This window comes from Cebidichthys violaceus, unplaced genomic scaffold (assembly GCF_023349555.1).
Source record: "Cebidichthys violaceus isolate CVI_PGR_0920_01 unplaced genomic scaffold, fCebVio1.0.p SCAF_8, whole genome shotgun sequence".
Lineage (NCBI taxonomy): Eukaryota > Metazoa > Chordata > Actinopteri > Perciformes > Stichaeidae > Cebidichthys > Cebidichthys violaceus.
In genome coordinates, this window is record NW_027176964.1 from 14,348,300 (window position 1) to 14,362,907 (window position 14,608).

Consider the following 14,608-nt stretch of genomic DNA (forward strand, 5'->3'; position numbering starts at 1 on the left):
TGACCCGAACTATAGTGGGAAGCTCCAAATAGCCCAGTGGACTTTCAGATATTTACTTGATGGAGTTATTCACATACATTATTCAAAGGGAAAATAGTTATTTCTTTCTACATTTTTTTCCATTTATTTTGATGACCGGAACAGCCCTGTGGGTTTTTTAACAAGCCCTGTCAGAATTAAAGTCTCTGCTTTATATGGCGCCAAGGCTTTCATCTATTCTGTAGAACTAGATTAGGGTGCAGTAGTAGGACTCTGTGATATTTCGAAGCCAAAACTGCCTCTCCTGTAAAATGTAAACTTTATTACAGTTTATTGCTACTCTCATTTCCCTCCCCTGACCCCACATGGCTTCGATTAAAGCTTTAACCCACATTAGAAACATTTAAATGTTTCCCACTCTTCTCATGTTCTTGGCAAAAATGGATCTTTCTCTCTCTCTCTCTCACACACACACACACACACACACACACACACACACACACACACACACACACACACTGACTATATGCACGTCAGTAGGTAAACCCTCCACCTATACTTTGTTATAAATCTTCTGCTTATAAACAGTCACATGCTAAATATACTGAGTCTGTACATTTTTCTTAAAGGACTGTTGAAAGACGGATGTTCACTCTGGACGTATACACAGCAGAGTTGCACTTAGACATAGTTACTAATGCACTCACTTTAACTAAAGTGGGACCACACATGATTCTGATACTGACCGCAACTCTGTTTTAAAAAAAGACACAGAAGAAACCGTTGTGAAACGGTCAAAACTTCGGAGGCTTTTAATGTCTGCGCTGTTTATAGTGATGCTGTTATCATCAGTGACGTGCTAAATCCGCAGCCACTTCAACTGTGTTATGATAGTCTACACTCAGTTGCAGGTTTATTATGTACACCAACCGAAAACGAACGCAGTAACATCCCACAATGCATCCTACCTCATGAAGGTTTTTGTTGAAGCTGTTTTTCGTGAGGAGCTGAGTCAACTTCATGATCGTTGTGGTGGCTGCGGTTAGAGCTGTTTCTGTTATTCAGCTTGCCCTTATTGATATAAATGGGGTGGACAAAAATAATTGAAAGACCAGTCAGTATAATTCAAACTGCAGCCTCCAAAATGATCACACAGTTGAATCAATTTCCCTGCAGAGTATGTGAACAAAGGTTGTCTTATTATAAAACAATAGACGCTTCAATCTTGCTTATTTCATCAAACCCTCCAAGTCGTTACTTACATGCTGCATTACCACAAGTCACACAGGTGCTTCCAGTTAGGCTTTTTTTTAATTTTCTCTTGCTAAGACAAGGTTGTTTATTTGTAAAGCAACTTTCAACAACATGGCGTTTTTACATGAGACATAAAAACGCATAGATGCAAAAGGAACACAAGGCAAAATGAAAAGACACACAAAATAGGATTTAATAAGAGACAAATAAAGTAGTAGTGAAATGTATCAAAACACATGAAAAAAACAGGGGAATTACACTGCAGTTACAATGCAGGGGAAGATATGAATGCATATTTTTAAATGATCCTTTCAAAGCACTGGCAAAGAGAACATTTTATAAGAACTGGACTTCAAGAGTCATGCAGGAAGTTTGCTGATGTCAGCAAACTCTTCATACTTCACAACGCGATATAATACATCCCCTCCTGACACGTGCAACAAAACTAACAGATGAGTAAGAGAGATGTTAATCAATTATGCTTCATAATCAGGCAAAATTGGTGGTGACACCTGCGCGGCTCTGCCACGAGTGTGTAGGAGTGTGAGAAATGAAGAGAAGGTGGAAGAACGTCATGGTCAGTAGCTGTGGCACATAATTAGAAAAGTAAACCTCACTCTGCTTTAGTAGAAACGCAGTTTAATCTACTTCCTGATAACACAGGAAGTTCAGCTAATATCTGCAGAGGCAGTGCAGGCAAAGTCACGCGTTCAAGTGGCTTCTTATAGACTGACCTTTGAGCGTTTTAGCACCCACACACACACACACACACTCACACACACACACACACACACTCTGTGATGCTCCCATGTGTGAAAGAGACAGAGAAGGTAAGAACTTGAAATAATAGTCAATGTTTTTCTTAAGGACTTTTATGAATGATAGATATGTATTATGGAAACTGTATACTAAATCGATATACTAACAGTATCTATTATGTAATATTTAGATATGTACATATATGTATATATATATATATATATATATATATATACATACATATACTGTATATAATATCCTTTCTGTTGGTCCCTTTAAGAGTTAAATACTTGAGCAGCCACATCAGCTTTGTTTAGGACAAACACATGTCCTCTCACAGCCGCCAATGGATGGTTGTGCAACTAATTAGAAAACAGTAAGAAGCTCTCGACCGCAAGAGAAGAGAAAACATGGTGGTTTACTGTCAACAGGCAATGCTTTGTGATTCCTTTCATGCATATAAGTCTCCATAAATCGCTTTTTTGCCTTTTTTTGGCCCGTCCGCATGTCGCCCGTCCGTCCGTCTGTCTCCTGGCCGTTCCTTGTTTTCTTGATGCGTGAGACCACAGTGGGAGACGGCAGCAACAATCTGACATGCCTGATGAGAGCATGGCACATATAAACAAATGGTGGTTTTTGTAATGCAGGCTTTTGATGAGCACATGCCAGGGATCACTGTCGAGTGCCAGGAATTGAACAGACATACCGTATAATAACGAAGTTACAGAAACAGAAGTTAGGGTTGACTTTCACACATGTGAGGCAGAAGTCCTGAGAGACCACAAAGGTAAAGTTCGCTTTCTTGATTAACAAAATGCATTTTCATATGGAAGCAGTACTTAGGCCACTACCGTCCTCTCAACTTCCCCCTCCACCTCATTACAGTTTAATGGATGTTCTGTTTACTGCTCAGCATAAACACAGCCTGAGACTGAACAGCACAGGCAGGACTTTATACTGAATGTACTTCAGTATGCACATTAGGCTGCATGCGTGTGTGTGTGTGTGTGTGTGTGTGTGTGTGTGTGTGTATACTTATATAACTGTGCATGAAGAAGAACAAGTGGTACATGAAGAGACAGACAGCAGGACAGAGGCTCTGAATTAATGAATGTCTCAAACACTACAGATGAGTTTCCGTGTACAGGTCAGAATATGCACTTTGCACACTTCCAGCTGCAGCTTTAATGTGTAAAACGTATCAGAGTAAAGAAGCTAAACAAAGCCAAACAGATGGTTGCTGTAGCTCGTCGCATATTTAGAGTCACCCGGATTTTTACTTCTGAGAATTCACTCTTTCTGATACACTCACCTATATCACAATGTGATCCAACTGTCTGAGCAAGTACTGAGAAAACTAAATAAACTGAAGAAACGTATAGTATTAAAGAATCTATAACCTCGTCACGTACTGAAGCTTGGTCAGGACCCTTGGAGTCACTTTCTAAGGCACTGGGTGGTCCAGCACGTCAAACTATGCTGCCAATCCTGTAAATCCTACCACCAATACTGCCTCTACATTTGCTGTTTCCAGCTTTACAGTATATTATTATTGATAACCACACATAGCAACGGTCTCAAATAGTTGGCAAGATGAACGGAGCTCATTCTTCAGTTTGCTTTTTAAGCCACTCCACATGCGAGATGTATTATTGACAGTAAAGCTGGCACGGTACGGCCTCCATATGGTCAAACCAAGACTTCCATCAAGTTTTTCCTGATAAAAATCTTTGATCTCAATGAAGCCCTTTGTTTTCCCAAACAGAAATTATCAAAATCAAATACAAAGAATGTGATGTACTTCGGTTTGAGCGATCATCCATAAGTCACAGATTATTAGTGATGATGTGGACCCAAATGATGCAGATGAGGTGAGGTGTGTTTGCTTTCTTTACACACTCAGCAGAGTTGTTCTCAAACCACCTCGCTCCACAGTTTACTGAAGATAAAGGTCATTGGTTAACTGGTGAAAAAAACAATGTGTGCAACTTCACCGCCAGAGCAACATGGAAACTATTGATACCTGCCACACACGCTGCTTTGTCACTTTGTGGAGAAATGGCAATGACATTGCATTGCATGTCTAGGAATAGAGATCACATTTCTGGGGGTTTTTTTCTGTGTGGAGTGATTAAGCTCTTTCTGCGTATTGTTTATCTGTTTTTTTACAACTATGACAGACATATCCAAACTGTATATGTGCATGGGCATGCATGAGTCCAAGAGTGTTTTTATTTCTATACCACAAAAATGTTGTTATAGAGTTTATTTCCTAACTGTTCTGTTTGCTGAATGACAAGCTATTCAACAGCTGGTGCCGGTAGAAACTGAAATTAAACTGAACTGAAATTATTCAAGGTTTTTCAGTTCCTAATGCTACTGATGTAGTCACTTCCTACACTGTGTTTGATCCCTGTACTGCAGCTCACATCTAAAATGTTTTTGCTGTGACATTCTCAGATGGACGACATAGATGCCATGTTCAGCAGCCTGCTTGGAGAGATAGATCATCTCTCTAAGGTGAGTCGTACAGCAGCTGCTGTTGTGAGCTAAATGCTAACATCAACAGAACATGCTCACAGTGACAACTCTATCATGTTGATGTTTAGCAGGTATGATGTTTACCAGATTAATTTGCCGAACAATTAAAAGACATTTAAAGGGGCCAACAAATGTTTTTTTGAGTTTGTTTTGTAGGTATTTAGTCAGAAACCTGATGATGGCGCATTGAAAAGTAAAAGGGTGACAAAAATAATACAGTTTATCCTAATGAATGTCCATAGAAGAGACCTCGTGGTGGTGCTAGAGGAGTCAAGGGATCATCAGAGTCATGGTGATTCATCCTCTGAGAACCATGAATGGCTCCAGTAAATTTCATTGCAATCCAGTCATCGAACAGTAGTTGAGGTATTTCAATCTGGGCCAAACTGGTGGACCGTCCGACCCAAACTGCCGTGCTTTTTGTACAACACATCCCATAATGCATTAGTAAAATGAATCTGGAATTGTGAGAAACAACAGATCAAACATCTTTGAGTTGAGACTCTTTGGCCGACTATTCCCATGAGTGCTTTTGAAGCAGGAACAGGTTACAAGAAGTGAATCAGAAAAATCACTCAATGTTTACCTCACTAATCTGGACATTATCTGATTACACATGGCAGTCTTTGTTTTGAAACTGAAGCATCAGACGGAGAAATGTGAGGCGACGCTGAAGAGTGAAGTCATCGCATCTGGATTGGACCGTAGGCGATCGTTGCAGATTCCCTTAAGCACACATAAGCTGCTCATCATACGACTGCGGCTCGCCAAGAAAAACATTACACTCTTCCGACTGATGCAACCCTGAGGCGCAATTCATTATTGTCCATTTCAAATCTCTTTATGCAAGCTTAATGAGTGCAGCCCCGAGAACGGGATCAGTCTAGAACATTACATCAGCCGTACTAGAAAAAAAAAAAAAGGCTCTATATGTCATTTTGGCGTGCGCCCTCTCAGTGACAAACACCACTCCACAGATTATCAACAGAGTTAGCAGGAAGAGCATTTTGATTGAAACATAGATCCTCTCAGAGTCTGAGAAACAAAAGGATTTAAAGTGAGTCCACTCATCGCCTTGATTGGGTTCATTCTCTGCTTTACTGCCTTGGAGCAAGAAGACAAAAAGGAGTGTTTTTTTGTTGTTTTTTTTACCCGTGACTTTAAGAACTTTGGAGGTGTCATTTAAGCAGCAGCCCCAGCATGATCAACCTCCCAGTTTAGAAAAATCAGTACTTAATGGTCTGGTGTATGATTTATTCTCTGTGCAGGAGCTGAGTGCAATATGTTCTCTATTAAAGGAACAGCTTGAAAACAGAGCATAATAAAAGAGCGGGAAACAATCACTGATAAATAACAGGCTCATCATGTAACGTATTTAAACAGTTCAGAGCAGTTCAAGGACACATATGGCCCACATGACTTCTGTGTAATGCAATTTAAAACAACCAAAGGAATTACATTTTTCAAAACATACATTCACCATGGGTGCTGTGAGGTGTTGTTAATTTACCATCTCATTTCTTACGTTGCAGAGTTTAATGCCTGCAGAAGTGGACCCTGACCCACAGACAGACAGCTCCTTCTCCATTGGCTTCACAGACCTAAACGGTACAGTAAGTGCTCGTTCAGATAATGACGCTCTCATCAAAAGCAAGAATGGCAGATAACGCTTCAATCTCCAGATCAGCAACGTTACAGAGCGAAGAGTCACGCTGCCCTGGCTGAACGTGTGAAGTAGAAGTGTGGGAGGAAGTCTTTCAAGAGATACGGTTTCAGTTGAGAGACGGGGAGTGACGTTTGTTCATGTGCCAGAAGGTCACGCCAACCAGAAGGGATAGAAGTGGAGAAATATCAGTTTGGGAAACACCATAATGTTTTGGGGATTTAGATATACAAAAAAAAAATTAAATCAAGTTAAAATTACGAGGAGAAAAAAATGAAGTTTGGTCAAAAATCAAGCTAGTCTCTTGCTTCAACAAAAGTGAATGAGCAATGAATATTTACCTTTGATTCAATGCAAAAGTGAGAGAGTTGTGTCAACACAAATGACTTGACATTTTAGGAAATAAACTTTGCTTTCTTTCGAAGAGTTAGATGACAAAATTGTCTGTACGTTAAATGTGAGGCTACGGCCAAGAGACAGTTAGCTTAGCTTAGCATAAAGACTGGAAACAGGGGGAAACAGCTAGCCTGGCTCTGAGGATCTTGTCATCAGTGTGATGTTGAGGGACCTGGACTGGTACCTTTATAAGGCCTCTTCTCTAACATTTCGGGCCACAACTGTGTCCTGATCTCTGTGCAGAGTCTCTTAATGAACTGGAGGACCACGACCTGGATGCTCTGGTGACTGACCTCGGATCAAAATCAACCACCTCAGATGGGCAACTCCCCGCAGATCAACAGACCAGCAGCTCAGCAATGGCTCTGGAACCTGAGCCAGCAGCTGCCCTTCCTCCACCATCGAACTCTACCGAATCCTCTGAAGGGCTGCAGATGGTAAACTAGAATACGTCGCTAATCATAAAAAAGAAAGTTGTAATGTCATGAAAATAATAACCGATTACCTCTTCTTATTATTTTTCCAGAGCAAACCCCAGACAAAGGCAGATAAAATTAAACTGGCTCTGGAGAAGCTGAAGGAAGCCAAAGTTAGGAAGGTAAGTCAGCAGCTTTGTGTGAGTTTCTCTTAACTAAGCAGTCCTAGATAAAGTTAAACCCAGCGTTAAACCCATCTGGCTGCCTCTCCTAGTTGATAGTCAAGGTGCTGATGAGTGACGGCAGCTCCAAGACACTGATGGTGGATGAGAGACAGACTGTCCGAGAGGTTTTGGACAAGCTGTTTGAGAAGACACACTGTGACTGCAGCATCGACTGGAGCCTGTGTGAGACCAACCCTGAGCTGCAGATTGGTGAGATGAACATATGCTGTACATACGCACTCAGATCACATGCAGAAAACATAGGTCTGCCAAAAAAAATCACCCACAGAGGCAGGAGACACTGTTTTCAGCCCACATGCTTTCCCATCATTTCAGAAAGAGGATTTGAGGACCATGAGCACTTAGTGGAGCCCCTGTCTGCGTGGACACGCGTCAGTGAAAACAAAATCTATTTTGCTTCAAAACCTCAGAAGTATGTGATGTTCACTGACCCTCAAGTGAGTACGAGTTTTCTTCTTGCAAACGTTGTATTGCTCTGTTTAATGCTTAGTCAGTAAATTGAACTATGCTTTTCTCACTTTGCAGTTATTTTACATGTGGAAGAAGAAGAAAGCATGTTTGAGTGGGATTAACGAGCAAGCCAAACAGCTCTTACTCAAGGTCAGTTACATTGCCATACCATATCACTGGAACTATGTATTCCAACGTTGTGGAAATAGTCTTTTTTATCTCAACTCATCTCCTTCTTGGACAAATTTCAGTCAGGTTTTAGGATCCACCATAGCACAGAGTCTGCTCTCCTGAGGGTGACAAAGTCAATCACTCCATCCTCTTGGAGCGCCTTGAGCATGTTGTTGGCAGTCAGGGACAGGCTCTTCACTGGTTTGCCTCTTACCTCCAAGAGAGATCAGCCTTTATTAGAATTTATAGTGTGTCCTCTTCCTCTGTACCCATCTGCTGTGGAGTAAACACAAGGCTCCATATTAGGCCCCATTTTATTTTCCTTTTATGTGCATGCTATAGGGTCCATATTTAAGAAAATATAATATCCCCTACCAGTGGTATGCAGACGAGAACCAGCTGTACCTCCCGCTGACACCTGCAATCTTGTTTCAACCCCTGAACTGCATTAAAAAATGTAAAATCATGGATGGCAAAAAGCTTCCTAGCCGAACCAGAATAAAACTAATCGTTTACCTTGTAGACCCTGCAGACTACTCAGACACCACAATCAATGACTTAATCAATTGACTTGACTTGACTAATAGTAGATTGTTTTACAAATTGAAAGGTATCTTATTTTTTTAAGTTTTGCATGTAATCTTTGACCCTGTAGGAGCATTTTGGAGGCTCCACTCTGATTATTCCTGATCTTGAGGGCAAGCTGTACCTGAAGGAAGATGGGAAAAAGCTTTGGAAACCTCTCTACTTCGTGCTCAGGGCCTCGGGCATTTACTATGTACCAAAGGGAAAGACAAAGGTATGGCAGATCAAATCCGTTTTTCAATTAAAAAATCCACATCATATTCAAGACAACCAAGGTGGGAGATTACAGTTAGTAATATAGCAAGTTGTGTGGTGAAACCACCTCCTGACACAAAGCCTAGCGAACATTGTCATTAAAGTGAAACTGGTAAATACTCAGTTATAGTATAAAGAATAAAGAATAAAGATTTTATTTGCATATTATTCACTTTCTTACTAATCTTAGATAGCTGTAAGTGAGTGTCTACTTGTGTCTAAAATTACAACCTGAACTTTATAACGTTATTTTAGGTGTGACACAATCAGAGAGGTGCGTAAACTAACTACATTCCTTGCGATACGCTTTAAGAAATAGTTTGCCATTTTGGTAAACGCCTCACAGGCCACAGCTAGCAGTCGATTAGTTTATTTTAGCATAAAGGCTTTCTCCAAGGGTTGAAAAAAACCCAACTAAATCTCATTAATTAACGGGTTACAATTGTTTGTATATACCTTTAAAAAACGAAATGTCTGAATAACAAGTTGTGGTTTTACACTAAGCTAGTTGTTTCTCCATGCTTAGCTAACGTTAGCTAAACTAACAGACACACATAATCCCCTATAAAACCACAACCTGTCTATCAAACACTTCTAAAGGTAGAAAACTAACAAACATAACATGTTAATGATTATCTTTAAATGTAGCAGTGGGAATATTGTTTGGGTTTATTTATTTTTTTACATTTAGAAAGAGTTAGGCTAGCTTATTTCCCCTGTTTACAGTCTTTGTGCTAAGCTAACCAGCTGCTAACTCTAGCCATAGCGTTGTATTGGACGTGCAGACATGAGTGCGGTATTGATATTCTCAACTATGACTCATGACAAAGTGCTTTTAAGATGCATCAGTGCATCTATTCATTTGCAATGTTGACAAATGGTATCCGCTTTTTCATGCAGTCTGTTAACAACTGTACAGCTGCGAAAATTAGAAGAGAAAAACTTGTCAGGGCAAGTATGGTAACAGTACTTATACAGAGAGACAAGAGATTTTTTCCCCCTGTGAATTCTATGATTGCTCACATCTGAGCTCCAACGTGTAGCAGAGGCAGAAAGGCAAGAGAGAGCGACAGAGAAATGAAGATGGACAGTGTGAATTGGGGCCTTGCCATTGTTAAAGAGCAGCTAGTCATTCAGTCACTGAGACAGAAAGGAAAAACGCCGTCCATGCAGACTCTAAAAAAAAAAAATCATCCAAGAGGAAGAAATAGATGGAGGGCAAACTGTGCGAAGCAGATGTGCAAATCGCAAACATAAGAGAGCTGCAGGAATCTTCTGAGGTCAGAACACAAGAACGAAGCAGCAGACGATCTAGAGAGGATAGTTCAGTAGGCAGGGGAAAGACAAAAAACACAACAGCTACTATCATAAATGAAGTAGAGAGAATAATGGAGCTGTGATCCTCAAGCAGGCCGAGTTAGAGATAAGGTAAGAGATGGAAGAAGAAAAGGGGTCAAAGGTGGGAGATCAGAAGAAGTCAAAAGCAACAGTCATCCTCTTAGGGTCCCCTCCACTTCCAGCAAGCTTCACTCTGTAGTTTCCAGTAAACCACAGGATCGATGTCTGTGTGGTTTCATGTGTGAACACGATGTGTTTCAAATCAAAAATGTAAGAAATGTTGAATTGCTTTAGAAAGAAAAACAAAATATTTCCCTTGACGTGGAGCTTCATTGTGGACTTTCTTTGAATATTAATTAAAGACAAATGACCTCGCGCTGACTTGTTTTCTTTGAAGTGTCTTCATTTTTAAATACCTACCATGCAATGAGATGGAGAACATGTATTTCATCTCCACAACATGATGATGAAATAGAGGAACAGTATTTAGACCACTCTAATTTATGCTACATTTTAAATATCACTGTGGAGCTATTCTGGATTGGCAGGTTGCTAGAAACGCTAGAAAGTTGATTACCGTTTCTATGTTTGTGTGTAAATTAAATATAATTTTCCACTATTCCCTCCAGACACTTAAGAGGATCTCTGCTGTGCTCAACACATTTGCAGGATAACCAGAGACTAATTTATCATATGCATAAACACCTACATTTGTATATTATACACTTTGTTATAGTGTATAATATTTTCCACATAATAATATTTCTACGATGGTGATTGGCTTTTTTTTTTCTCTGCCCGGCAGGCTATCAGTGACCTCGTCTGCTTTGTTCATTTTGAAAAAGTCAACATCTACACCACCAACAACTACAAACAGAAATACAGAGCTCCCACCAACTTCTGCTTCATGCTAAAGGTAAGCTCAAAAAAAATGTGATCACTAAAAGTTTAATGAGGTAAAGGCATTACAGAGCTCATTTGTGTAATCTACCGAGTGGATCATTTTTAATCTGTGTCATTGAGGGGAAAAAAAAGGTCCTGGTTTGACAAGAGAAGAGAGAAAAATGTACGCTGGCTGACATCTTAAACTATAAATAACAAGCAGCACCTATTTCCGGTATTTTTTTCTTCAAAATCCTTCTTCAAAATCCTACCTATCATCTGTGGTTTTTACTGTTTTAAGAATCAAACCATGTCATATTCATGACTTGATGTTGAAATTGAGCTTGTGCGCTTTCATGTGATTTACTGGTAGACACATTTACATTTGTTTTCTGTTAAACAGCTCCCCAAAACACAAACACAGACAACCTTTATAGAGCTGTAAAGGTTTCTGGTTCTTCATCATCATCACCCTGCACTCAAACCTTTCTGTGTCACATGGTCAGAGGTTTGTCAGTTCATGTGTATGACTAAATGAAGCCGTGTTGGGCTCTCGTTGGCCATGCAGTTTAGATTAACAAAGTATTTGAGACAGAAGAGATAAAAAATGTGATGGAGGAGAGAAGTGAAAAAAGCAGAGAAGTTGTCAGTTGGGCAGAGGTTTAACATCTTGGTGGTCAATATAGAATTTGCAGCCCTTTGTGGTGTTTTGTCATGTAACAGAATTTGTCTCACAGTAGACAAGAGCCCATGCAGTAGACAGTTGGTCCAGCAGGCAGGTAACAAGCAACCGGTTGACAGGTAACAAGCAACAAAAACTCTAGACAGCAACAATGACAAACCAATAAGGAGCCTAGGAACTGAGGCGGTATAAATAGTGAGTGACTAACAAAGGAAGTGACAACAGGTGAGCAGGAGGTGAGGCGAGCGCAGGACTACTGAGGGACAGGTGAAGCTCATCAGGGCAGAGCAGACGATCAAAAAGCTGAAGTCAAGCCAAACGTGACACATGAGGAGTGAACTTCAAAATAAAACAGGAAACAAACTATGACAAAAACAACCCAGGACCATGACAATGAGCGCTGTTAAATCCCACTATATCCACTACGGTGCTTTCTGTGGTACAACAGCTTGGTTACATCAAACATGAGCACACATTGAGAGGGAGGAGGCTGAAGATAACGAGAGGAGCACTTTACTTAACTGCACTCCTATGCATCAACAGATAAAGAGCAAGTTGTCAGAAGACATGAAAAGTGTGGCTGGCAATGGCAGCTTTGTCATGTTGGGGGGGAAGTGAGACGACTTAAGAAAAACCAACAAACCTCAACCGGTTTTGCCCATTCGACTTGTGACTGCAATGTGCATTTCTGGCAGCTTGTTGTTGTTGTTTCAAAGAAATTCATTTCCTAATAAAGTCACATCTAAGTTTTCCAATTTGTGTCTGTTTTAGTTTTAATTTAACTAATCAAGTGTCACATTCCCAGTGAAAATATTTGTCTGGTCCTGTTTTAGCAGTTATAGTCATGAGTGAAGGTCCACAGTGCAGCAACAGTTTGGGATCAGCTGCCCTCTGCTGACTCGTACGTGTACTACAAATACACAAACCGGCAGCAGAGATGCATCAGTTTTGACCATTGTTTTTTTTATATATATATATATATATATATATATATATATATATATATATATATATATGCAATATTAAATCAAGGGAATGGCTCTTTAACCTCACTGTTCTCTCTGCATGTACTCTTTCCCCAGCATCCCTGCATCCAGAAAGAGTCGCACTACGTCAAGTTCCTGTGCTGTGACGACGAACACACACTGTTGCTTTGGGTGAACTCCATCAGAATAGCCAAGGTCAGATTCAACACCGTCAGTAACACAAATCACCTTAATGTGAGCCGTTAAATTAGAAATGTATTAAATCTGTTTGCAATTCAGCTTCAAATTTGGGAATTTTAAAACAACAAATATGGACATTTCAGCTAAGTGTGTGTCCTCTGTCTATGTGTTCAGTATGGGAGCGTCCTGTTTGACAACTACCAGGCTGCGATGAAGAGAGCCTCCAGTTCGCAACCTCTCCACTCTGCTGCACACAAAGGTGAGTCTGCACGTTTCAACGGTAGCTGTTGTGATCTCCTAGGAGCTTTGCATTCAGCTTAAAACTTAAAGTGACATTTTGCAACGTCTGTGTGTGATTTTTGTAGTAAGTGCACACTGCAGCGACTCCTAAGCACTATGATTACCCAAAATGCCCTCTGAATCAGACAAAAGCAGGCCTCAAAAGGTGCTATGTCAATACTGGCTGTTTGTGGAGTCAGTATACAATGTTTGTATGTTTGTTGTTTAAGTGCATGTTTAGATTTGACTTTTCCTTCCAAGACAGAAGTCAACCTAAAAGTAAAACATTTGCATGTATTTAGTCTTAACTCTAATAAAATCAAAATGACACCAGTCTGAGAACATGTTACTTGAAGATGTTTTATATGTATACATGTAATATATATGTATATACAGACAGGCCCTGGTCAGAATACAGCTGCTTTTGAAAAAAAAAAACAATAATAGAGAAAACTGTGGGAAAGCAGGCATTTTCAACAAAATAATATAGAATAGGAATACCACTATTAAAACACCACATCTCTGGAATCATTCTCATCTGTCTTTACAGCCAGATACAACAGCCCACAGCCAGATCCGGCTCCACCCAAAACCACAAACGTGGAGGACTATCCACATGAGCCACCACCTGACTTCATCCCTCCTCCTCCTCCTCCTGGACAAACACACGTTTGAGACACATCCTCCCCTCCCTTCAGCCTGGATTAAGCCAGTTTAGCCTCCCTGTGCACATGTCTGAACAAATGTGCCAATAATATGTTTTTAGTAACGCGCTCAAGTGCAGTAGTAGCGTCACATGAATATGATGCAATAGACACACAAACCGCACACACTTATGTTCACTGTTTCAATGAGCTGTTTATTAAAAAAAGACTGTACATAAATTTCAATGAACACATAATATGTACAAACTGAGAGAAGACAAATATTAGTTTCTGTTCCCATGAACATTTAAGTTACTGATTTTTTTTCATCATTAAGAAAACACACATCAAAGAAAGGCGCCTTGACCTGTGATGCCCTGAAATGCGAGACATTAAGTGGTAAACATTACAAAGTCATCAGTGGTTGTCTCATGATTTCTCTATGAAAAAAAAAAAAAGTATAAATTAATCCTTTACATACAAACTGCTCGCGGACGTTCCTCAGCAGTATCCGACACGTAACACAAGTTGAATGCAAAGCTAGAAATACATTAGGTAGAAAAAGTTGTTTTCTCACAAAAGATTACCTCATGATGGAAAAAATACAATCAAGAATGGGATGTAGTGGCAAATCGTTCACCGTATGAATGATTAGATACTTTCTTTTTGAGTGAATGAATACTGTTGATTTGAGTCATTGTCTGTGTGGAAACCTGAACATGTTACCTCTGGATAATAATCCCCTCACAACATATAGGAAGTCTGTATCCATTTCAAAATAAAAGTTTGTGTTCAATGCCCGTTATTCCCAAAGTATGTATGATTGTGTTTATGTGGATAGTTAAAAAAAAACAAAAAACATTGATTCTGAGATAAGCTTCAACGATATTTGACAGCGTTTTT

The 14,608-nt window shown here is 39.9% G+C and overlaps 1 protein-coding gene across 2 annotated transcripts; it reads left to right on the forward strand.

Annotated features, from left to right (window-relative positions):
• The first annotated feature begins 1,982 nt into the window (after nucleotides 1–1,982).
• Nucleotides 1,983–14,510, forward strand: LOC137865944 (amyloid beta A4 precursor protein-binding family B member 1-interacting protein-like). Of its 2 annotated transcripts, none has more exons than XM_068701544.1 (13): nucleotides 1,983–2,063; nucleotides 4,453–4,512; nucleotides 6,066–6,141; nucleotides 6,836–7,029; nucleotides 7,119–7,190; nucleotides 7,283–7,442; nucleotides 7,569–7,690; nucleotides 7,779–7,853; nucleotides 8,530–8,673; nucleotides 10,858–10,968; nucleotides 12,699–12,797; nucleotides 12,957–13,041; nucleotides 13,612–14,510. In XM_068701544.1, exons 1-13 carry the CDS (start codon nucleotides 2,034–2,036, stop codon nucleotides 13,734–13,736), a joined length of 1,353 nt encoding a protein of 450 aa, XP_068557645.1. In that variant the 5' UTR covers nucleotides 1,983–2,033; the 3' UTR covers nucleotides 13,737–14,510. The 2 variants fall into 2 exon arrangements, with proteins under 2 accessions (XP_068557645.1, XP_068557644.1); XM_068701543.1 differs by lacking the exon at nucleotides 1,983–2,063 and adding an exon at nucleotides 3,080–3,139.
• The last annotated feature ends 98 nt before the right edge of the window (nucleotides 14,511–14,608 follow it).

Coding starts and splice junctions, on each gene's coding strand:
- LOC137865944 (XM_068701543.1), top strand. CDS start 3,104: ATGTCTCAAACACTACAGATGAGTTTCCGTGTACAG. Junction 4,513..6,065: donor AGATAGATCATCTCTCTAAG/GTGAGTCGTACA, acceptor CTTACGTTGCAG/AGTTTAATGCCTGCAGAAGT. Junction 10,969..12,698: donor ACTTCTGCTTCATGCTAAAG/GTAAGCTCAAAA, acceptor CTCTTTCCCCAG/CATCCCTGCATCCAGAAAGA.